Source organism: Lutra lutra, chromosome 15 (genome assembly GCF_902655055.1).
Source record: "Lutra lutra chromosome 15, mLutLut1.2, whole genome shotgun sequence".
Classification (NCBI taxonomy): Eukaryota; Metazoa; Chordata; class Mammalia; order Carnivora; family Mustelidae; genus Lutra; species Lutra lutra.
Window position 1 is genome coordinate 7397423 of NC_062292.1, and position 25120 is coordinate 7422542.

Here is a 25120-nt window from a genome sequence, read left to right on the forward strand (position 1 = left end):
GATGTCATCTTGCTAGTTTGAAATTAGCTACCTTAAGAATACTTATACCATGGAAAACAGCAAATGTTATAAAACAACGACCTCCCTGAGCCCCACTTCCCTGGCCCTTGCTCAGTATTAAACATTTACTGGCACACAACTGGTCAGTAAGATAGGATAATTCACATTGCAAGCAGAGCGTGTTAAATTTCAGTTGAATGACTTATAGTTATAGGCATCACAGGAACTCAGAAAAAGGAGTAATAAATGATAGTATTCTAGCAAGCTCTAGAGAGAAGAATAAGTCTTTTATAGAGGATTATGATAATAAATTTGGCAGGGATATTTTTAAATAAGAAAGGTTGTGGCAGCTAATAATAAGCATGCCAAGTTGGCTTCTGAATGAATTAAGGGACTTATTTCTTCTTAAAGTCTGTCTTTACATTGGTGTATTTAGCTGTGTATTGGCACTCTCACATTGCAAAATAGAAATCAACACATTGTTCTGAAGAAGACTGACAAGCATCTAGAAGTTTTGTCATCAGAAAACCCAATATCCCTCCCTGGCTGCTGTGTCTTACATTTTTGGCTCTTGAAGGCTGTGACTCTCCCTATGCCTTCTCAATGGCCTCAGTGAGGTCTCTAACCCTTCATCTCCCTCATTAGCTCCAATTTCATCAGCTCCCTCCTTGACTTCCTTCTTTCCCTCCCCACCTGGAGCCCAGACTCATCATCTGAGCTCATATCTCACCAACATTCTTCTGTGCTATGCATCCCATTCTGCCACGCACCAGTCAGCAGAATCCCAACCCTTCTGCTCAACAGAGCCCTTCGTCCCTCCTCCCAGACCTTTGTGTCCTCATTTCTCCCTGTTTGGTCCCCTCAAACTATTCCCAGCTCCAGCTCTGCTTACTCTCCACAGATGTCCCATCCTACATGACCAGAAAACCCTGAGGCCTTTAGAATAATTCCCAGCAGCCCAAATCGTTTGGAATCTTCTATATCCACACCTATCCTTGATCTTTTCTTTTTGTTTTAGAGGTTAAGACATCAAACATTTCATCATTGGCCTTGCATTTTTTTAAACTTCTTCTGCAGGATCTCGCTGATCTCAGTTTCTCCCACTTTCTCATTTCCACCTATAGTACTCAAGTCTCTTCTAATATGAGCAATGTTTTGCTTAACATATAATCTCCTTTGAACTATTATACTATACCTCTTCCAGAAAAAGTACTCTTCATTCACTATCTCCACTACTTTGGCATTACTTGTTCCCTATATAATCCTCTCTCATATAACCTTTCCCCATCCTACTCTGTAGAAGAGACTCTCAAGTTGGCCAGTGTCTACATTGTATAACTGAGAGACACTGAATGTGTCAGATAGCCTCAGGACATTCAGCATTACTTATCTTACTCAGTAAAACTCTATTCTCTTATCTTTTGGGAAACCAGAGTTTTCTCCTGGTAACTTACTATTCCTTTTCTTTATGACTCCCCTTTTTGGTGTCTGCTGTTGAATGGGGTGTTCTCTAAAGTACTCTCCCTACACAACTTTAATTCTCACTTTCTAGGCACTTCTTGGGTGATGTTCCTCTTCTCTAGCCTACTAAGACCTATATGCTGATGAAACCCAAGCTATTTTGGATTTTGGACTTAGTATACCTGCTCACCATCTCCACTTGGATATCTTATAGCCCCTCAGACTCATATGTTCATAACTTAACTCCCCCACTTCTCAATCTATATATTATATAGGGTTTTTTATTTCTCTTGATCCATCAAATCATCCTAGGCAGAAATCTGGCAACCCCTCGTGATTCCTTCCACAAATGACCAATCAACAAATTTGTCTGTGTTCTCTTATAAACATTTGTTGAATCTGTCTTATCTTCTGTATCTCTATCCCCCTAGGCTATGATCTCCAACTGGTATCTTGCCTCAATTTTATTACTGCCAAAACTATTGTCTATTAGTCTTCCAGAGTATTCTTATGAAGATGATACCCAACCACCTCAATAGCTTTCATGTTTCTCCATCCCCTACTGTAGCACTTCCATAGTCTGGTCCTGCCAGCCTCTTCATGTCGTTCCCTTCACTGCCTTATACTTAGGTTTCTTTAACTCCGAGCCCGTGGTTGCTCCCTGGATAATCATGCTGGGAGTTTGTACATGTTTAGTGCCTGAAATACTCTTCCCAATCTTCTCTCCTCCTTTCCTTCAACCTCCATAATCTTTTTTTTTTTTTTTTTTTTGGAAAAGAGGAAAAGTTTTTGTTTTTATTTTTTTTTCCAGTTTTATTGAGGGGTAATTGACCCCATAATCCTTCAAGGGTCAGATGATACCAACTCTAGGAAATTGTTCTAACTCTCTCTGAGTACCTCTTTTCCCATCTGGGTTAGGTATCTGTTTCGTGCCTCAGTCTCTTTATTTATTGTTTTTTAATTATGTTTAAGGGTGTGTCTTTAGAAGACACCAAGCTTGTTGAGAGTTATTAATATACCCAACATTGTCTAACTAATTGTCTTATGACTTGAGGAATTTGACCACTCTAGAAGAAACTCAAGAGCCTGAATATTTATTTGTTTAGCAAATACTTACTGATGAGTTAATACGTTTGAGACACTGTTCTATATGCTGGGAATTTAAAGATGAGTAAGACTAGGTCCTTGATTTTGTGTCTAATGAGAGAGAAAACAAAGACATTCTCACAGAGGATGATAAATGTCATGATATAGATATTAGAGAGGTATAGAGAGGAGCAGAAGAGAGTTCTTAGAACATCTTACATAGGATTTTGAAGGGAGAAAAATTGGAGAAGGTTTCCTGAAGAAGGTGTCATGCATGCTGAGTTTTGAAGATCTGGTAAGGGTTATCCAGGCAAGCCATTCCATGAGAGTGGATAAATAGACACATGAAAGAGCTGGCATGTACAAAGGTATGGAAATGAAAAAGAAAATAGTGAGTTCTAGAAACTCACTATAATTAGATCACAGAAAGGGAGAAGGGTTGGGAAAGATGAGGAGGGACAAGCCAAAAATGAAAAAGCCTGCACACCAGACTGAAGACCTGGAGTATTAACCTGAGAGCTATATGAGCTATTGAATTCTTTGGCCAGGAGAATGGTCATTGAGGAGTTCTTGACAAACTGCCCTAGCAGTGAGAAGGAGAATGGAGGGAAGGGAAGGAGAGGCAGGTCGGGAAGGAAAGAGGGAAGGAGAATGAAAGGGAAGGAGGAGATGACTGGGAAGATAGGGTAATAGTTCAGAAAGGAGCTGACGAGAGCTGGAACTCAACCGGTAGAAGTGAGAATGGAGAGAGACCAGATCCGTATATAATTTATAAGCATTGGCAACCTACTGGATGAGAGGAACAAAAAGAATCTAAGTTTCATTTTTTCGTTTGCAACAGTATTTTTTGCATATGTATTATATACCAAAAACCGTTCCAAGAATTGATGAATGGTATGCAAAAAAGACCAACTCTCTCCTCTCTTGGAGCACATATTCTAGGGGGAAAGACATAATCCAGTAAATGATACAAATTTAGGACATGAAGTAGGGTTACAGGATGAAGTGACTGGAGGCATATTTTTGATAGGATGGTCAGGAGAGAGTACTCTGGGGAGCTCATGTTTGAGCAAAGAGCCTTATGAGGTGAAGAGCCAAATCATGGAAGATCCAGAGGAAGTCTGAGAGCAGCGGAAGGCTGCTGGGCTTCTGGCTGGGAGGGCTGTTTGCTTGGCCTTGCTGTTTCCTAGGAGAGAATGTGAGTAAAGGAGTATGTTGACAAGGAAGCAAAGGAGTTCAAATGTCACTTCTGCCACTTGTTGGTTGAGTGGTCTTCGGGATGTTACTTACCTGAACCTCAATAACCTCGTTAATGAATGGGGATCATACTTTTTTATCTCCCAGGACTTTTGTATTGCTCAAACAAGCTGAAATGAGTGAAGGTCTCTTGAAAACTGTGAAATACCATAACAGTTAAAAGGGTTATTATTTGCTTGTAGACATTTATGATCTTTCAGAAAGAATTGATTTTTAAAGAACACTTTGATTTCTGTGTGCTGTCAAAATCCAGAATAATGACGGTACTGGGGAAAAAAGAAAGGCACTAATCTTTTTCTTGGGGAAAAGTTATGACGGGGCCCATACTCCCTTTTTCCAAGCATTAAGATCTTTCAATCAAGTGGTGATTCTTGTGTTAGGTTTTAAATAGGATAGTAATCTTTTTGCTCTCATTTAGATCGCATACGTTTCTTTTTGTGAGGGCAAATATATTCTTCAACCAGCAGGATCCAAGGCAAATCTAATTCCCTTTTTTCACCCCAGTGGAGTAACCTCAAGAGCAGAACTTAGTTGTTCACACTCTCCTTATTTTATTCCTTCTTTATGTTGTATCCCAATCCATTTTCCTGTGTATGCACACACACACACACACACACACACACACACACACACACAAAGGCAACCATTCTGTTGGGTTTAATATATCTTTTTGTTTATACATTTCCTTAAAAATATATATTTGTATGTATTTTTAGTTTATGTAATGGTATTACAGGGAATTTAAATTCCTACTCTACTCCAGTGTTCCGCAGACTTGGTACTTAGTAGCTGTAAATGCTTAGATTCGCTGGAAGGTTTTATTTTTCAGACTAGCCAGTACTTTCTCATCCATGCTCTGGAAAGTGTCTATTTTGCAAGAGTCAGGAGTTTGTCTCTGAGCCCAATTCTGAGCTTCCTAGTATTTACCATAACGCCTGGGACGTGGCTGATGATACATTCAGCCGGAGAGAGTCAGGATACGGAGGTAAAAATACTCAAGACAGCCTCAGCAAATGGTGATCATCGATCTATTCAGTCAGATTCTGGCTGAGCTTTTCAGCGGTTTCCTTGGGCCACTCTCGTAAATCTAGAAGCTATAGAGATTTCTCAAGTGATGCGGTATAATAACGTTTTCCCGAAACGCCGGTACCATTGGAGAGTCATCTCAAGAGAAGGACAGTCAGGTCCTCTTCATCGCTAGATTCAACATATCCCTATTTCTGCAATTTCCTATAATGAGTCTTAAGTTGAGCCAGATGAAACTGCAATTACACTAATACATGATTGGCCAGCTGTTAAAATGGGAGCCAGCACGGCTCCCAAAAAGGCAGGGAAAAAACTCCTCTCGAAAAAATTTCCATTTCAAACATGATTACCATTTTGGTTATAATTTTGTATGGTAATTTCACAAATGGAGTTTTGTACCAGCGAGAAAATGAACATCTGCAATTAATTATGCCGTGTAGAAGAGGTTGGCCTGTTGCAACACAGAAGTTGAACCTTTAACCCTTGGCTAGCTCGACAATTCCCCAGAGAGGAGCAGCTAACTATTCAGCCTTACTTTTCCTCAGTTACCCAAGTCGGTGGCAGGTCATTATACGGGAAAGTGGATAGTACTCCCCCAGTCTGGTTGCAACAGAGCCAGGCAGAACTGGTCTCTGTCCTAGCACTCAGGAGCTTTGGGACCACCGAACACCATGCACACAATACCATTAGCTCTTCTCCATCTGTTTTCCCGTCTTTAGATGGGAAGGAAGATACCTATCTTTTTTTTTTTTTTAAAGATTTTATTTATTTGTCAGAGAGAGAGAGAGAGCGAGCACAGGCAGACAGAGTGGCAGGCAGAGGCAGAGGGAGAAGCAGGCTCCCCACAGAACAAGGAGCCCGATGTGGGACTCGATCCCAGGACGCTGGGATCATGACCTGAGCCGAAGGCAGCTGCTTAACCAACTGAGCCACCCAGGCGTCCCGGAAGATACCTATCTTATTGTCTTATAAAAGGCACCTAAGTTCCCTCGTGTAGAGTGCTGACTTAATGCCTGGCACATAGGACTCAGTAAATTTAAGTTCCTTTCTTTGTTCCTGTCAGAGAGATACTGAAATGCATAAAAAAAAATAAAAAAAAAAAAAAAAGAATTTGAATCCTGAGAACAGGTGGAGTGACTGTAGAGCTGTCCTGGTTTGGGCTTCATGCTCCCGCATCTGGAGTAAGGGTCATAAAACCCCATGGGCCAACTCCAGCAGGCCACCTGTTTTTGTAACATCTGCACACCAAGAATGATTTTTCCATTTCCAAATTGCTGAACAAATCAAAAGAATAATACTTCATGCCCCCTGAAAATTATATGAAATTCAAATTTCTTTGCTTATAAAGTTGTATGGGAACAGGGCCATGCTTGCTCATTTATGGCTGTTTTCATGCTACAGTGGCCGACTTGAGTGGTTGGGACAACAGAGCCTATATGGCAAAGTCTGAAATATTCATTATTTGGCTCCTTAAAAAAAAGAGGCTGCCAACTACTGATCTAGACTTTTCTGCTGGACTCTCCCTTGTCCCTTGGGATTGGGCACAGTATGGATCAGTGGAAGGTAATACTGCAGAGTGTAGACCACTTAAAAAAATACCTCAGCGTGAGGCATTCTTACTTCACATCGTCTAGGAGAAAATAAAAATGCCTTCTTCCTCACTCCTTACCTTGACTTCCACTAACTACCCCCACCTCCAAGGAGAGAAAAGATACTGGCTCAATAGCTACTCTTTATCAGTCACTGAATCCCCCCCAACCCCCAGTGCCTTCCTATCTGAGTACCATCTTACATTCAGTGAACAACACCCCAGTTACCCCTTTAATTTCCATCTGACTAACTTCTTCCCTCCCAGGTTTGCATTTGTGTGACAAGAGCAGGGAAGCTGAGGTGAAGGACACTGTCATTCAGTTAGGGCCTTTTGATGGGAGACTGAGTTTTTATTTTTTTGAGAGAAATTGTCAGGAAATGTTTCCCTTTCCAAAGTGCTATTGTCTCAAGAGGGAGAGGGAAAACTTCAGAGGAAACTTCCCGGAATCAGTACATTTCTATTCTCTGTGATTCTGGAAAGGGGCACTGTCAATCGGGTGTTCATTTCTTAAGGATATTCAAACAAGTATTTGTTGGGAGCCTTCTATGCTCAAAGTACCATGGTGTCTACATTTTATTTTCTACGGAATGGACCACGTGGGCCTACCTTGTACATGAGACCGAGCCTGGTGCCATGTGCCACGTGTGGTGTTTATGGGGCTCACTGAGACACCCTGGCCAAGTGGGTGGCCCTCCCACCCCCTCTCACCCACCACCGAATCCTTGAGGAGAGAAAATGGTGTGGAGGACCTGGACTCAAGTCCAAACATAAAACCAAATATTTCCCTGCATTGTAAGATATGAGTAGAAACATTCTTCACTCTTTAGATGTAGAATGCTATAGAAATACCAGCTGATATTACCATAATGGATTTCTTACAAAGCGTTTGATTTCTTAGAATGGTCTGGTGTGTTTTGGTTGGAGTAAGATATACCTAGTAACAGAATAAAAAAGCAGCCATCAAAAGAAATGACATCTTGCCATTTGCAACGACGTGGATGGAACTAGAGGGTATTATGCTGAGTGAAATAAGTCAATCAGAGAAAGACATTATCATATGATCTCCCTGATGTGGGGGGTTTGGCGAGTAGGGAAGGAAAAAATGAGACAAGATGGGATAGGGAGGGAGACAAACCATAAGAGACTCTTAATCTCAAACAAACCGAGGGCTGCTGTGGGACAGGTACGGAGAGGGTGACTAGGTTATGGACACGGGGGAGGGCATCTGTTGTGGTGATTGCTGGGAAATGTGTAAGCCTGACAATTCATAGACCTTTCCTCTGGGGCAAATAATACATTTTATGCTAATAAAAATAATTAATAAAAAAGAGAATATTATAGAGATGTGAACACACAAAAGAGCAATCTGTTCAAAAATATAAAGTTGAATATGTATATAAAATATCTATTTTTGAGTTTTTTCATCAATTGACATCAATTATAGCTTTAAAAGCTGAAATAGTTAAAGGTACAGTTCATTCATTTGTAATCCATCTAACAATGTGGGCCAGAAAAATAGAGAGTATAATTCTATTGGGCAGGTATTTAAAACAACAACAAATATAAATGCTAAATGTGTATAAGTTCCATTGCAGATGCTGAGAAATTGAGAAAATGATAGATTTTTTTTCATGATCAACTAACAGGATATCCAATAGTTCTTTTCCTGCTGCCTTGGGATTTTAGCTAATGCCCCATTTTCAAGGGAAGTCTGCTGAAACATCCTCAGAATTATTACAAGGTAGAGCAGTCCTGTGACCCTTCTGCCATTGTCCATCCCCAGCAAAGAGGGGACAACTAGCAATTCCAAAATAATTGAAGAGAAGAATCAAGGAACACAGCTGTGGGACTAATTGGGGAATGTTGGGGTGATTCATCTGTCTTCTCCGGGTAGAAAGTGGAGGTTGGAGAAAGAACTCCCCCTACCCCAAGCCAAGTGAGGACAGCTTCAGGAGAACCCATTCCATGAGAACCTGCTCCAGAAGAGCCAAAAGGGGTGGGTGGGGAAGGCTGCTGGCTGGGCCACATTCTGACTTATGTGGCCCTGGGTACTTTGCCTTCATGGGTCCCTCCCACCATAATACTATTCAATATTCCACATGATTTTTGATATAACTTTAAATACTTCCATATTTTTTCTGTTTTAGAAAAAAGTAGATTTTCATGGTTTCTGGAAATTTTTTTTTCTGAACTGAGAAAAAATGAAAACATTTATCATGACCTCAAACTTACATTTTCTTTCCTTCTGATTTTAAGAAAAATTAGAGCATTTTTTTTAAATTTTATTTTTAATAAACATATATTTTTATCCCCAGGGGTACAGGTCTGCGAATCGCCAGGTTTACACACTTCACAGCACTCACCATAGCACATACCCTCCCCAATATCCATAACCCCACCCCCCCTCCCAACCCCCCTCCCCCCATCAACCCTCAGTTTGTTTTGTGAGATTAAGAGTCACTTATGGTTTGTCTCCCTCCCAATCCCATCTTTTTACATTTATTCTTCTCCTACCCCCTCAACCCCCCATGTTGCATCTCCTCTCCCTCATATCAGGGAGATCGTATGATAGTTGTCTTTCTCCGATTGACTTATTTCGCTAAGCATGATACCCTCTAGTTCCATCCACGTTGTCGCAAATGGCAAGATTTCATTTCTTTTGATGGCTGCATAGTATTCCATTGTGTATATATACCACATCTTCTTTATCCATTCATCTGTTGATGGACGTCTAGGTTCTTTCCATAGTTTGGCTATTGTAGACATTGCTGCTATAAACATTCGGGTGCACGTGCCCCTTCGGATCACTACGTTTGTATCTTTAGGGTAAATACCCAGCAGTGCAATTGCTGGGTCATAGGGTAGTTCTATTTTCAACATTTTGAGGAACCTCCATGCTGTTTTCCAGAGTGGTTGCACCAGCTTGCATTCCCACCAACAGTGTAGGAGGGTTCCCAAATTAGAGCATTTTTGTAGGACCCTGAAAGTACCATGAGCCTGAGGCACTGTGCCTTCTGCTAATGGACACATTCCTCCCTTGGACCAATGACAGTGGGAGGGGCTGCGGTCACAATGACACTGCTCCGTGTGGCAAGCCATGTGAACTGTGTCCCGTGAGACACAGTAGGTATCTTAATAGAAGCTGTGCTAATGGGAGCTGGCCCAAGAGGCCTTGTTGTCAGTGCAAGGGGACACGGGAAGAGGCCATGTTTGGAGACAGAGGTAGAAGAAAATGATGCCATTCCTGGTTTGTAGCCCCATGAGGCTCAGCTCAGTCCATCTACCCATGACAGTTAGTGTGGGTGTCATTGGCAAAACTTGAAATGAGTCCCCAGTCAGAACTGTCTACTTCTTCTCTAGGACATTTAAACATTTTCACAATTCTGAATTCTGACTTTAGACTTATGTTACTACATTGAGGCTTCTTTTCATGAGCTTTGAAAAAGAAAAGAATGAGGAAGTATTTTATGTACTGATTTGGAAAGATCTTCAAGATATAATATTAAGTGAAAATACAAAGAACAGAATGATATACACGACCGTGTGTGTTTAAAAGGAAAGGAAAGAACACACAAGCCTCTGAGGCAAGAGGAGAAGAAGGCCAGTTGCTTTCCTTCCCTCCCTCTCCTTCCCCCCATAATCTCCCACTCCCTCTCCCTGCCCTGGCTTCAGGGTCTGCTTACCTCCTGGTCTGGGGCTCCTTCTGGGTGCCCCCTTTCATGTCTCCTTCTTTTCCCCATCTGGTCAGATGCAGTAACAGCTCTCAACTATTGCTAGTACCTGAGAGCAGTAGTAGTATTATTATCCCATTTCATAAATTAGGACGCCGAGGCACTGGATGAAGCCAGGATTTAAACCTACACATTTTCACTCAAGCTCAGCTCTTTTAAGCCCAGCATAGTAATACTCAAGATACCAAGTTAACACTCAAAACCTATATACCAAAATTATATAATAGATGCTCTAGTTGTAGGGAAAATAACATGGTACCAGGGGATAGAAGACACTACTCCATTAGTGAGGGCAGGACTGTGGAGTCGAGGCCCTTGTGAAAGGGCACATGTGAGCTGACACTCACAGGAGGATGGTTGCTAGAGGGGCTGGCATCTGGGGCCAGCACATCTTCGGCTTGTGCAGAATCTCCTGAGGAGGGAGAGAGCTCAGTGCAGCCAGAAGGGGGGCTGGGTAGAGCAGGACAGCTGGAGCACAGCATGAGGGGAGAGAGGAAGGCATGGGGCCTCCCAGGACCATGCAGGCCAGGCAGATGAAGGAGCTCGGCTCCTCTTGGAGCCTCGGGAAGCCCCTGGAGAGAAGTGCTGTGCTCTAACTCAGGTTTTAGGAAGACCATCGTGGCTGGAGAATGACAGCAGGATTTGAGGTGGGAATGTAGACAGAAAGGTGGACAACAGTGGAAGCTGAGAAGTTAGCACTTTGTTGCAGAAGGTCTGGTGGGGGGGGGTCGAAGGCTTGAACCTAGACACTGTAATGAGAATGGGAAGAAGTGGTCAGATTTCAGGTGTATTTTAAAGGTTAAGTCAACAGGACTGAACAGCAGTGGGATGTGGTTGGTGGGAGAAGAGGACATGTCCAAAGGTGTTCCTGGCCTTGTGTACACCAAACGGACCCAGTTAGCCATCCATTATCCTTTCTGGATTAAGAAGGATTGGTCTCTGGTCACCACCCCAGAGGGGAGGACTGGGTTTCCTGTTAAGCAGAAACAGTACAGAGTACTGTGCTAATATCACCACATTATGGACAAGTAGACTCTGTCGGTCAGTGCGGATTTCATCATTACTTATAATAGTTTCTGTGGCTACATAGATTTACAACCAGCTTAGAAATGAACCTATTGAACACAACCTACGTGTATGTTAGAACTAGTTGGATATAGGGAATTGTAGAGGCTTTACATCTAATTTGTGTTTCCCAGGCCTGTCAGAGAGTTCTCCATGCCAAGAGGAGCCAACACTTTCTGTTACTGCACAAAAGCAAACGTGATTGTCACTGGAGGTAAGGGAACAGTTCGTGTTGTACAGAGATTCTCTACTTTGCCAACCGTGCTCTCCTTGATTAACAACAGAGTGCTTCTCATGAAATGACAGAGTTTTGCTCCTAGGGAGCCTTTCAGAGAGTTAAAAAATTTGCATAAAGTTAAATCTGTCATTCTTTTTCTTTGTGCCTTCTGGATTTGATGGCACACTTAGAAGGTTCTTCCCCGGCACCGGGATATGGGTTAAAAATTCTTCCGTATCTTACTCTAACTTTTTTATTGCTTTATATTTTATGTTTGGATCTTTAATTTTTAATTAAATTAAATTTAAATTTAAATTTTATGTTTGGATCCTTAATCTCTCTAGAAGTTATTTCAGTGTATGAGAGCATGAGATCCCAGCCTGGGGCCCCTGTGCAGGCTTTAGAGGAATTCTGGGGTCCCCTGTGGCCTATTGAAACTTGTGTGTCTATGTGCATTTTTCTGCAGAGATAGTCCAAAATGTTATCAAGTCCTCAATGGGGTTCATGTCCAAAAGGGTCAAGGGCCAGTGTTTTAGAGTTAGCAGAAAAGAGGCCAAGGAGAGAGCCCGGAAGCGTTCTAATGTTTAAGGGTTAAGGAGGATGGAACATAGGACACACGGTCGTCTGTGGAGAGTATGGTATGTGTGGCTCGGAGGGGAAGGTGGAGGATAGAAACGTTCCTCAAGCCTCAGACTTGTCACCTCTAACCCTAGGGTGCTAATACAGTAGGATGGCTTCGAGTCTGGGCTCTGGAGTCAGACCGTCTGGGTGCAAATCCTGGTTGTCTTTCTAGCAAGTTGTATGGCCTCGGGCAGGTCATTTAATCCCTTTAAGTTTCAGTCTACTCTAAAGTGGGACTGGATGATAGTAACCACTCATAAGATTATTATAAGAATTAAGCAAATTTGAATAAAGTACTTAGCACACAGTAAGTGCACAATATAAATTTGCTAATAATAATACAATAACAAAAACACACATACTTCATATGGTGGTGCTTAAGATTAATTGAGATAATGTATGCCTGGCACATAGTAGATTTTCAACAAATATTTATTCAATCTGTCTACAACACATAGACAAAGTCATGTTGACAAAAGTGTGGAGGTTTTGTTGGAATAAAATGAAATGGGAGGTTCCAGTCAGGAAGCTGTTCCGGGAGTCATGAGTGAAGTGGTGAGGGTCTGATTATTGCAAGTGAAATGGAAGAAGACAGGACAGAGCCAATCCCATGGGAAAGAAATCAGTCATAAAACCTGAAGCCGGAATGACATTGGGATTAATAAGAGGGATCAATTAGCTCTGAGTTTGTAAGGTGGGGAAAACGGAAGAGTAGCAACTGTATTGTTACCAGAGATCAGGAAGAGGGTGCTCACACGGGAAAGAGAGCAAACACATCTCAAGTTTGAGCTTGAATGTCAGGTGGGATTAGATACCTGGGAGTATGCTCCTTCTGGTGATGAAAAAAGACCCAGTTGGATCTAAGGGTTGTGAGAGCCCCCAGTCTGCCAGGGTGAGTGAGATGAACTCCCAGGGGCACCTCAAGATCAGAGTCACCTTCAACAAGGAGCATGTGGACCTGAAAGATATAAATGAGCAATGCAGAAACTCAAGTAAACATCAAGAAATGGCCTATACTGGAGATCTGAACATTAGGAAGGGAAAGAGCAAACACAATTTTTAAGAAAGCTCTGCCATCCAAAAGATCAACACATGTACCATTTGGAAAATGCTTTGAGCAATAATATTTATTAAAAGAGCAAAAATGTTTGATGAGTAAGTGCTCCCGGCTCCTTCCACGTGAGATTTCTTCAAATTCCTTCCCCCAACACACACACAGCTATGACGTTTGGTTTTCTACTAAGACTAGCCTGCCTCAGCCCTGAAATGCTGATATTGTAAGTACCGTTGACCCTTGAACAACACAGTGGTCCGGGGCACCAGTCAACCCCCCCCACCACCACTGACAGTAGAAAGTCCACATGTAATGTTGAACTCCCACAACTAACTACTAGTAGCCTACCGTTGACTGGAAAACTTACAGATAATGTAAACTTTGCATTCACACGTATTTTGTATGTTCTGTATATTATATGTTGTGTTCTTACAATAAAGTAAACTAGAGAGAAGAAAATGTTAAGAAAATCATAAGAGAAAAATATGAATTTATAGTTCTGTAGTGTATTTACTTAAAAAAAAAGATCTGTGTATAAGTGGGTCCACGCAGTTCAAACCCATGTTGTTCAAGGGCCAACTGTGTGAAGATAGCTACATTCTCACTTCACACCTGGCAATCTTCCCTGAGGACATAGAGCTAAAAATTTTTTTAGCAAATGCACAGTATTCATATTGTAATTTGTGCTCCACTTTGGCCCTTCAACAACACTTACGTAAAACTAGCTTACGGTTCGAATATTATTTTTAACAAATTACATAGCAATCTACTGGAGAGCAAAACAAGCAAAAACAATGCATTGAAAGTTAGAAGAGGTGGTTTTATTCATAGCCCGGACACTAACCAGCCTTATGATTTTTAGCTCTCACATAATCTCCCGTTGCTCACGTTCCATATCTGGTAAAATGAGGAAGTTAGACTACAAGAATTCCAAGATCCCATTGAGCTTAAAGAATTCTGATTCTGTTGTTTAAAGAAATTCCTGTTCATAGGGAGATAAATTAAGATGTCCTTTGGAAAATTTGGAACCCTCTCTGCCAATCAGGTATATTGTAACTTACTGGTACTCAGTGTATAGTCAGAGCTCTGTGCACTCAGAAAAATGAGGCATTAATGGGCCACAGACTTCTAAATTTCAACTAAGGACATTAAAGAAAGAAAGCAAAGTATATGGGTAAGAAGTCTGCAGAGTAGAATGTGGGGGTTATGTCTTGGACTGGGAGCAAGTTTCATGGCGCCTGGTAGTGATGATTCTAAGAACGAACAGGGGTCCAAGTCTTTGAGCTGTGCTAATTGAGGTTATCCTTTGAAGAGCTCCATGCCAAAGTCTAGAACTCATAAGGGAATGAATACTAAAATTACATGTTTTCAAAAAAAAAAAAGAAGTGGCATGCTTATATTACACTTTCTGGATCCCTGCTGCCCTTTGCTGAGTTGACTGTCTTGGCTTCTTCCTTGTGAGGGAAATGGCCCCAACCAGTCGAGAGGAAGAGGTGGGTGCTCCAGGGATGAGAGGGAAAGAACACAGTGGTCCTCAGAGAGGAAGCAGCGAAATCGCCCCAGAATGAAAGTGCGAGGGATACTGCCCTCAACAGGGCAGGTCTTCAGTTCTGTGACAATTGTGGCCTTCTGTCCTCCTTCAACTCAAACCCTTCACAGGAAACCCTCCGAGAAAGTAAAATGGTGCAGTTGAAGTGAGATCCCATTTCTAAAATCTGATTGTTCTGAAAAGACAAGCTGTCCCATTAATCTTAACCAACTCCTTTGACCAGCCCTTTGTTCTCACACAAAATACTTCAAAATGTTAAGAATTGACCAGCTTTCATACAGTTTGTCATCTTAAGCATTTTAATCATTTCTGAGGGGAAAAAATGTGTTTGGTCCAGTTCTGGGATTCAAATCATTTTCGTGTTTACGGATTAAGATGTTTGACCTTCGTGAACCTCAACACTCATTATATTGTGAGATGGCCAGCTACAGCTTTGGAATCTTATTTTTCTAGCTCCCTCACCAAAACGAAACATTTAGCAGCATGACTGACAAGCAACTGATACTTCTCACCGTGCAAAAATTATTAAATGGTCACAGCTACGGAGCCTCTGTTAGTAGAAGATGCAATTCCTTAGTGACTAGGACACGTTTTCCTCAGGAGAATACTTTTGTTGATGAGTGACTCAGCCGAGCATGTTGCTAAATGTACCGTGTAGCCCAGCTGATGACTCAACACATACTATGAAAGCAGCTTCGTGAGGCGTAGCTGAATGTGTGAAATTTGCAGGGACGTTTGATGAACTGGAGAAAACAAAGCCAAACCAGGACAAAGTACTTAAACAAAAACAAAACCAAATAAAATCGCAAACTTCCTGAGCATTTCTTTTTAGCTCATGATTGTCTCTATCGGCCATTTTAAGAGTTAAACTCCTACTTTGGGCGGTTCGATGTAGAAAAATCATTCTCTGCCATCCAAGATAATCTGGGGGCTCTGTGTGCATCTGTTAATGTTTCATTCAACCAGCGTGTCTTGCACAACTGCTACAGACTAGGCGTCATGAATCAGAGAGATCAGGTTGCATTTTAACCTTCAAGAATTCAAAATTTAGTGGTACGAATAGGGCATGTTAATACACAGCTGTGATACCACGTGGCGCACGAGCAGATTCATGGAACTGAATTCATGGGACACATGGAACAGATTCATAATCATAATAACAACAATGTGGATTAAACACTGTTGGCATTCAGAGCTTAGTATCACCTCCATTTCTGGTCATTCTGGCTCTAAAAAACCACCGCACAGATAACATGAGGATTCCACTGCTATCATCAGAAAGTAAGCAGAGCTGGAAGACCTCTGGTAGCCGACTGGAGGAGACCTCCGTAAGACGGGGCTTCCTTCATAATGCACACTGGACAAAGCTCTTTGTTTGCCTCGTTTCCCACATGGCAGTCTTCCGTTGTATCCTTCTTCCTGTGGCACCCAAGTCACAGATTTCCTTCTAAGGGTAGCCTGACCTCATCTTCCAGGAGTGACAAAGTCCAGTTCAGGGGCAGCCTGGCCAACCGCTTGGGGGCCCGAGGCTCAGGTTCTGAACATACTGCAGCAAGGACGAGACTTCTCAGCCATTGCCAGCAAAAAGTCAACGCAAGCAAGATATTGCTTTAAGGGAATTATCTCATGACCTTTACAATTCCAGATTGCTCTGTATTCTCACTGTTGTAACCTCTCCTTCCATAGCACACAATCATAAAACTTCAGAGTGGGAAGGAATCTTGGGAGATCAAAACTATACAGATAAGAAAATTGAGGCCCCAGAAGAGAGAATGATTTACCTCAACTCATCACCTGACATGTGACTAGGCAGCTGGGAGCTCCAGTCTGCCTCTTTGCTTCCAGCTCCTGCTCCTCCCCCCTGGACCACCGGGACCACTGTAACCTGGTTCCCACAGTCCCTCCCTCCCTTCCTTTTCTCTGTGCACTGAGCCAGCTCATGTCCTCAAGAGTGAGACATTTGGATCCACTGACTCACCAGCTGAGATAAGAACTTGCTAAAGGAAAGACAATTCTATCTTTATATGTGGCTTTATCAGAATCCTGATTAACAAAAAGAAAGAGAGAAACTGAAAATAAATGGAAAATAACAAAGGAACAAGGAATTAACCCCTAATGAACCATAATGTATTGTTTAGAGTATTAAGACACCTTCATATTGTTATTTTCTGTGACTACTTCCTTTCCCCCTATAACTTTTATGCTTGCCCTAGTGCTACCACTAGATTTCAAACTCTCCAGAGCAGGGCCCATGTTTCATACATCTGTGTATCAGTTCCTTTCTCTCTCCCCCAAGCATTTTATAAAACGTGTTGCAAATGGCAGGGACTTAGAAAAACAGAGTAGAATTAGCTCATATTCCAGGAACCGCTTAGATTATCCATGGATGACCCCATTTAGTCTCACAATGAGGTTATGACATAAATTCTGGTCATACCCATTATATATACAGATAAGGAAACCCAGACACAGGAGGTGAGATCACTTCTTTGAGCCATAAGGCTCATGAGCTATAGAGCCCTGTTTCAAATCAAGGTAGATTTTCCCAAAATCAGTATTTTTTAAGCACTTCATGAGTCTCTCGATTAGCCAACTCACTTACTTAGCAAACACATATTACGTACTTGCTATTTGTCAAACGCTATAGATGAGAAATATGGCCTCACCAGATAATGGGTAAACAGATCTTTATACAAACCTCAATGGCTGGATAGAGTTCATGCCATAAACAAAATCTGAAGCAAACACCCTCAGAATGGGAAGAAGCAGCCTTAACGCCATCTGAGGCTGGGGACGGTGATCAGGGGCAGCATTAGGAAGGAAGGGTTGGAACTGAGTCTGAAAGGGAATGTTTTGGTCTTCTGAAGAAAAAAAAAAGACTTTCAGTAGGGTCAGTATCTAGAATTTTTTTGTATCTTCAACATCTAGCAAAATGTCAAGTGTACAGTAATTTCTCAAGATATTTTTCTTCTTGGGACGCCTGGGTGGCTCAGTTGGTTAAGCGGCTGCCTTCGGCTCAGGTCATGATCCCAGCGTCCTGGGATCGAGTCCCACATCGGGCTCCTTGCTTGTCAGGGAACCTGCTTCTCCCTCTGCCTCTGCCTGACATTCTGTCTGCCTGTGCTCGCTCTTGCTCTCTGACAAATAAATAAATAAAATCTTTAAAAAAAAAAAAGATATTTTTCTTCTTGTTAATAAGGATAACATGGAAGTTTTAAGTTTAAAAAAATATCCTACGTAAAGAAAAAAACAAAGAAACAAGGAAATGAAACAAAGAAACAAAGAAAGAAAATATCCCACTTGCCCATTGAAAATAGTCCTTAAAATATCTTGGGTGCTGTCTTGGTCAGCTTAGTTTGCCATAACAAAATACCATAGGCTGGGTGGTTTAAACAGCAGGAATTTATTTCTCACAGTTTTAGAGGTTGGAAGTCCAAAGCCAAAGTGCCAGGATGTGGTCAATGTCTATGAGAGCCCTCTAGATGGCCTGCAGATCCTGTTTTCTCGCTCTCAGACAGCGAGTAAGCGAGCTCTCTGGTCTCTTCTTACAAGGACACTAATCCCATCATTAGGTCCCAACTCTGGTAACTTCATTTAAAATTAATTATCTCCCAAAAGCCCCATTTCCAAATACCATCACATTAGGGGTCAAGGTTTCATCATTTGAATTTTGGGGAAGTAATTCTATCCATACCAGTTGCCGGAAAAATGGAAAGTAAGAGTGAGCTATGGCCCTGAGATTTTTCAGCCTATCTCTAGTAAGACTCAGGTCCCCAGGGACCTCTGGAATGAAACAGGAATCAGGAGAACATTCAACAGAGGCTTATTTTTGTTTGGATACATGTTTTCCCTCTCTTGTGCCACTAGGTAGTTAAACCTCTGGGCCAGGATTCAGCATCCCAAGATTGAAGTTATGGGAGCTCAATAAATATGTGAACTCCTACTGTGGGTTACACACTCAAGATGGTATAATAAGAAATAAGTTCTGCTTTTAAGTGGATGGTCCAGAAAATTGGGTCATTAATTATAAAAGATGCCAGGGGCAAGGGGCACATAGGGAGGGGCTCTTGGTTTTAAAGACTATGAAGACATTCTGAAATAGTCTTGGAAATACAGTCAGGCTACGATTTGAAGAATGGTTTAGAATATGCAAAGGGGAGAAAGAAAAAGGTTAAGAAAATACTCTTTTCCCTTTTTTCATGGAGCCAGACAACATAATCATGGAATTATGAAAATATCTGTGTCTATCACATTTCCCTGGGTTATGAATATCCAACTGGCAAGTCACCTAATTCTCCCACGTAACTGACTGGTTCTTTCAGAGTGTGCAAGTATATTTCCATAAAAAGTCCAATATATATCAGCAAATTCATCCTGTGGGCTACAAAATATATGCTACCTGATTAACTAACACGACCACTTTGAATTTTAGATTTTGTTAATATATAAATTGTGAGTTTATAACTTAGGTTACATATAAATTATAACTTAGGCTGTAATGTTATTATTTAATCTTTTTTTCCTAGTGCCCTGAAGGTCCGGAAATAAATAAGATGCTCAAGAATGCACCAAATATTCCTACTGTGATACCATTTTCTGATATGTGATTCTGGACAAATCATATTTAAATCATTAAATTAAAGCAAATCATTTAATTAAAAAAAAGTTGGGGCGCCTGGGTGGCTTAGTGGGTTAAGCCTCTGCCTTCAGCTCAGGTCATGATCTCAAGGTCCTGGGATGGAGTCCCACATCGGGCTCTCTGCTCAGCGGGTAGCCTGCTTCCCCCTCTCTCTCTGCCTGCCTCTCTGCCTACTTGTGATCTCTGTCAAATAAATAAATAAAATCTTTTAAAAATAAATAAATAATTAATTAAAAGAAAAACAATTAGACTATGACTATGCATTAGTTCAGGTAATACTAGATGCTGTAACAAATAAACCCAAGATGTGTAACGACTCAGACAAAATGGAAATGTATTTCTTGCGAGTCATGTAAAATCTAAATCAATTCTCTTAGTTTACTGGCTGATAGTCAATAATCTGACCACATCTAACTGTAAGGGAACCTGGGAAATGTAATCTAGCTATGCGCCCAACAAGAGACAGCTAAAGGTGTGGTGAACAGCTAGCCTGTCTTTACCATAAAGCTGAATGTGTGTGCATATGATAATACAATTTTATTAAATTTTAATTTTTACTACCACCAGAATTCTAATGGACCATGGGTATAGGATATGATCAAAAAATTCACAGGAGGAGATACAATTAGCAGATATACATGAAAGAAAATACTCAGCAGCATCAGCTGTCATATAAATTAAATAAAAACAAAGTTTCATTTTAGACATTAAAATAGCAAATATTTTAAAACATGATAATATCTGTGCGCTGGCCAGAATCTGATGAAACTGGTATAATCATATATAGTTGATGGCCTTGGCATTTAGTACGATCATTTTGGAAAGCAACCTAACAATATGAGATTTTTTTCTTTTTAAGATTTTTTTTGTTTATTTGACAGACAAAGATCACAAGTAGACAGAGAGGCAGGCAGGGGGTATGGGGGAAGCAGGATCCCTGCTGAGCAGAGAGCCTGATGTGGAGCTTGATCCCAGGACTCTGAGATCATGACTGGAGCTGAAGGCAGAGGCTTAACTCACTGAGCCACCCAGCTGCCCCAAAAAGAAGACATTTTTGACAAAAATTATACCCTACCATATTGTGTAAATCTTTTACTGTGTATCCAATATGATTTTAACAATTAAAAAAATAGTATGTATGCTATGGATGTAACTACAGGCAAATTATATATGCTTATGGATATGTGCTAGAAGGGAAGATGGAGACATTTGATTTGTTATAATGGTAGAGATTATGTGTAATTTTCCTCTTCCTCTGAATGTGAAAACAAAAGAACAGCTGTCTAAAATACTTTGGGAAGTAAATAAAGCATAAATAATACATTAATCCATGAATGAGTGGGAAAGTACTGAATCAAGAAAAGGACTCATAAAATATTTATAAGGATTCACATTTGTGTGTGTAAATACAATTATTTCCAAACAGCCTTGACAGGAGGAAGGGGTTCCAAAACAAGTCAGTCCTAGAGGGCGTCCTGGAAGAAGCAGACTGTGACTTGATATTAGAAGGACAATAAGGTTATGATTGAGTGAGAGGGACTCTTTAAACTCTGAGCAGCTGTGTCGTGGAGAAAACTAATAACCCCCACCATGTCGCCCTTTCCAGGAGATGACAAGGTGCTCCGTTTGTGGCACCCCAACATCAGCACCAAGCCGGTGGGGAAGCTCGTGGGGCACATGTTCAGCATCACGGAGATCGTAACAAATGAGAAAGATCAACACATCATCAGCCTCTCCTCAGCAAAGGTAACAGAAAACAACATAAATGAAACCAGTCGCATTTCCCCCTAAAATCAGCTACTGGAAAAACTAGAACACATAGAGTTTTTGACTGAAATAGCTGCTATCACTGAGAAGAATATTGTCAGGAAGGAGATGGAAATGATGAGCCACCGTTCCTGCCGGGTTTCTGCTGACGAGGGCGTAGGGAAGAATACATCGAAAGACAGGCGTTCAGGGAGGAGGCGCTGGGAAGGAGCCAGTATGGCCCTCCCGTTGCAGACAGGACATTTTGGGCCAAGACAGAAAGTGTGAGGCTTCTGTCATAGTGGCTGTCATTAAACAGAATTTAACATGTTCTAACCAATGTGCTCAAATAAGAAAATAAAAAAAGAGTTACGAATATGAGATATGAGAAGACGGAATCATTGTATTTGCAAATACTGCGATTGTCTCCATGAAAAATTCAAAAAGATCGCCTTAAATTTTTAAATTTGAAGTACAATTGACACACAAAATCAGCTTGAAATTTCAAGAGCAGATAAGTTAGTAACGTGGCTCGTGACAATAGCCATTTCTAAAAAAATAAATTTCTGTGTAAGAGCAGTAACCACACTGGTCAAAAAGCTAGCATTCACAAGAGCAAAAAAAAATGTGAAATACCTAGAAATAACCTTAAAAAACAATATTCACTATTAATATTAAGATAACTCTGAAGTTTTTCTGATGTACTTTTATTTAAGAACATGAATGGAGGAACATGCTGTTTCCACATAGGACTATGGTACTGTAAAAGGTATTCTCCATCAAATGAAGCTATTTTTAAAGCTGTTATTTTTAATTAATTTTTATTTATTTACTTTTAAAGATTTTATTTATTTATTTGACAGAGAGAGATCACAAGTAGACAGAGAGGCAGGCAGGGGGTGGGAAGCAGGCTCCCCGCTGAGCAGAGAGCCTGATGCAGGGCTTGATCCCAGGACCCTGAGATTATGACCTGAGCCGAAGGCAGACGCTTAACCCACTGAGCCACCCAGGCGCCCCTTGCTGTTATTTTTTAATGCTATTCATGATTGTTGAAGTATCAGATTGCCAAGTTTAGTGTTAATGTAAAAATACTGACATACAGGGGGCGTGGGTGGCTCAGTGGGTTAAGCCTCTACCTCCGGCTCAGGTCATGATCTCAGAGTTCTGGGATCGAGCCCCGCATCAGGCTCTCTGCTCAGCTCAGCGGGGAGCCTGCTTCCTCCTCTCTCTCTTTGCCTCCCTTTCTGCCTACTTGTGATCTCTGTCAAATAAATAAATAAAATCTTAAAAAAAAATACTGACATACAAGAATATCTTAGAAACTTTGGAAAATAGCCTTATAAGCTGGCATTTTTCTTTCCCTGTCAGATACTAACAGATATCCTAAAGCCGCAAATAATGAAACAGAGCAGTAGTCAATGCAGAACTAGTTAAGACACATCCCTGAGGAAAGAGAAAAGGCAAGAATGAGTTCACATGTGTATGGGAGTTTTTACATAATAAAAGTAGCACTCCAAGTCTGTGGGCAATGATAGTTTGTTCATTAACTGTTGGGAAACATATAAGGAAAAAATACATAATCAGATGATCACTTCATAACAAACCACAAAATACATCCCATGTATATTAAAGATCTTAAATGTAAAATATAAAAACATAGAAGTTCTGGAATTTTCCAGAAGAAAATATTCATATAGGTGAATATTCATATAGCCTAAGAGTAATTCCTAAGCATAACACCTGTGGCTAAAGGAAAAATAAATATGATCTCATAGACATCCAAACTTTCTATAAATTATAATAATTAACATTTATTGGGGGCACCTGGGTGGCTCAGTCCATTAAACAACTGACTCTTAGTTTCGCCTCAGCTTATGACCTCAGGGTCCTGGATCCCTCTGCTTAGCTGGGTCCCAAGTCTGCTTGGGGTTATCCCCTCTACCCTCTCCCCCACTCACGCACACAGATGCATGTTCTCTTTCTCTCTCTAAAAAAAATCAGTAAAATCTTTACAAAATAATTACCATTTATCAAATATTCACCAAGTGCCATATACTGTGGCCCATATTTTACATACTCAAACTCACTTGCTGCTAATAACAACCCTATAATTATCACAGCTTTGCATATGTAAAGGCAAATGAGACCTAAGTAACCTGCAGAAGGTCACATAGCTACCTGGCAGCTAAATGTAGCATCCATCATCAAAGAAAGAGAGAGAGGAAGGAAGGGAGGGAGGGAGGAAGCAGGAGAGAAAAGAGAAAGGGGAAAGAAAAGTAAGGAAAGAAGGAAGGAAGGAAAGAAAGGGAAAGGAGAAGAGGGGAGGGGAGAGGAAAGGAGGAGAGTGGAGGGGAGAGAAGAGGAGAGGAGGGGAGGAAAGGAAAGGAAGGGAAGGGGAGGGAGAAAAAAAAGAGTTTCTTCTTGTGATAAGGACTCTTAGGATCTACTCTCTTCTCAACTTCCCTGCACACCACACAGCAGTGTCAGCTGCAGTCACTGAGCTGTATGTGACATCCCCAAGGCTTAACTTATCTTGCACCTGGAAGTTTGTACCCTGTGAATTCCCTCCTCTAATTCCCCCTCCCCTCCATTCCTCAAGTTACGATGTATCCTTTCACGTAATCAAAACATATTGACTTTCAACATGATATAGATGAACAATAATGTGAAAATATCTAAACAATATATTATTTGAAATATCATGAAACAGTATGTAAGAAACTAAGCCATTTTATTTTTTTTAAGATTTATTTATTTGGGGGGAGGCGCAGAGGAAGAGGGAGAGAAAGAATCTCAAGCAGACTCCGCGCTGAGAGCAGAGCCCCACGTAGGGCTTGATCTCACGACCTGGAGATCATGACCTGAGCCCAAATCAAGACTTGGATGCTTAACCAGCTGAGCACTTCACTGCCCCCAAATTAACCCATTTTAAAATGTATCTTTGGGATCCTGTATTACCAGGGGAGATTAACAAGATGCTAGTGATTACCCGAGTGCAAGATTGTGAATGGATTAATTTTTTTTTCTTTTTTGTGTTTTTTTCTTTTCTTTCTTTTCTTCTCAATTTTTTACAGTAAATAAGCATTGCTTTTATAATAAGGAAACTATTTTTAATTTTAATTAAACTACAAAGGAATTTTAATGGTACTGGAAAGACACTGAAGGTTTTGAGGTGCTTAAATTAAACCACATTATGAATTGAGATCTGGAGTCCCCTCTAGAGAAATGAAAGAAAACAAAGATATCTTTCTAGCAAACATTTAGGCTGCTCATGCCCAGGGGTGAACAGACACAGGATATCAGCTCTCCAGTTTCTTGTAAACAGAGCGAGTTGTCTTAGCTTGATGCTCATTCAAGCATCCCAGCAGCTCCACTTGGCAAATTACTTAATATCTTCCACACGGAAATGTGTAAAATGTAGGTTTGCCTCCAGGATTGTTATAAAGATTAAATGAGATCATTCATGACTTATTCAGAAAGCATTTATTTCTTGAGCATCTATTATGTGACAGAGGCTAATGAGCTCCAGAGAGGGAGCACTGAATGACACGGAGAGAGAAGAATGAGGCAGAAGGCAGAAACTTCACAGGAAGTTTCCATTCTAGGGGAGGAGAGAGACAAACAAAGCAGCAAATAAAGTGGAAGACAGCAAGGAAAGTATTAAAATGAACAGAAAACACAACCATGTGCGGTGACTGCAAATCACCTCTGAGGGGATGACAAAAAAGTGGAAACCGGAATGACCAGAGGCACCAGTCCCACAAAGACCTGGGAAACAAGTCTGTGAGGCAAAATGAACAGCAAAGTAGGCACATGCATGTTTTGGCTGAAGCTGTCATCACTATTAGGATCATTAATTACAGCAAAATTAACAGATGTTTTTACACATCTAACATTTGTTCAGATTTCTTCATAAACAAGTTTTCATCATGTCAAGCTTTACTAAATCGCCAGCTGGTTACGTGACTACTACGCCCTTAGAGCAGATTCCATCCTTTCTCCTGGTTCTACAGACCCTCTGCTCGGATATTTCTTACCTCTGCAGCTGCTACCCTTGTTTCTAGTCAAGGGCTCACT

At 41.0% G+C, this 25120-nt stretch overlaps 1 protein-coding gene across 3 annotated transcripts in view; it reads left to right on the top strand.

The window, feature by feature from the left end:
• The window catches only part of WDR64 (WD repeat domain 64), a 139513-nt gene that overhangs the window by 46780 nt on the left and 67613 nt on the right, over positions 1 to 25120 (top strand). For all 3 annotated transcript variants that reach the window (XM_047703881.1, XM_047703882.1, XM_047703884.1), the window contains 2 exons: positions 11352 to 11431; positions 20904 to 21043. In XM_047703881.1, the coding sequence (XP_047559837.1) occupies positions 11352 to 11431; positions 20904 to 21043 (220 nt within the window). The remainder of the gene's footprint in view (positions 1 to 11351; positions 11432 to 20903; positions 21044 to 25120) is intronic.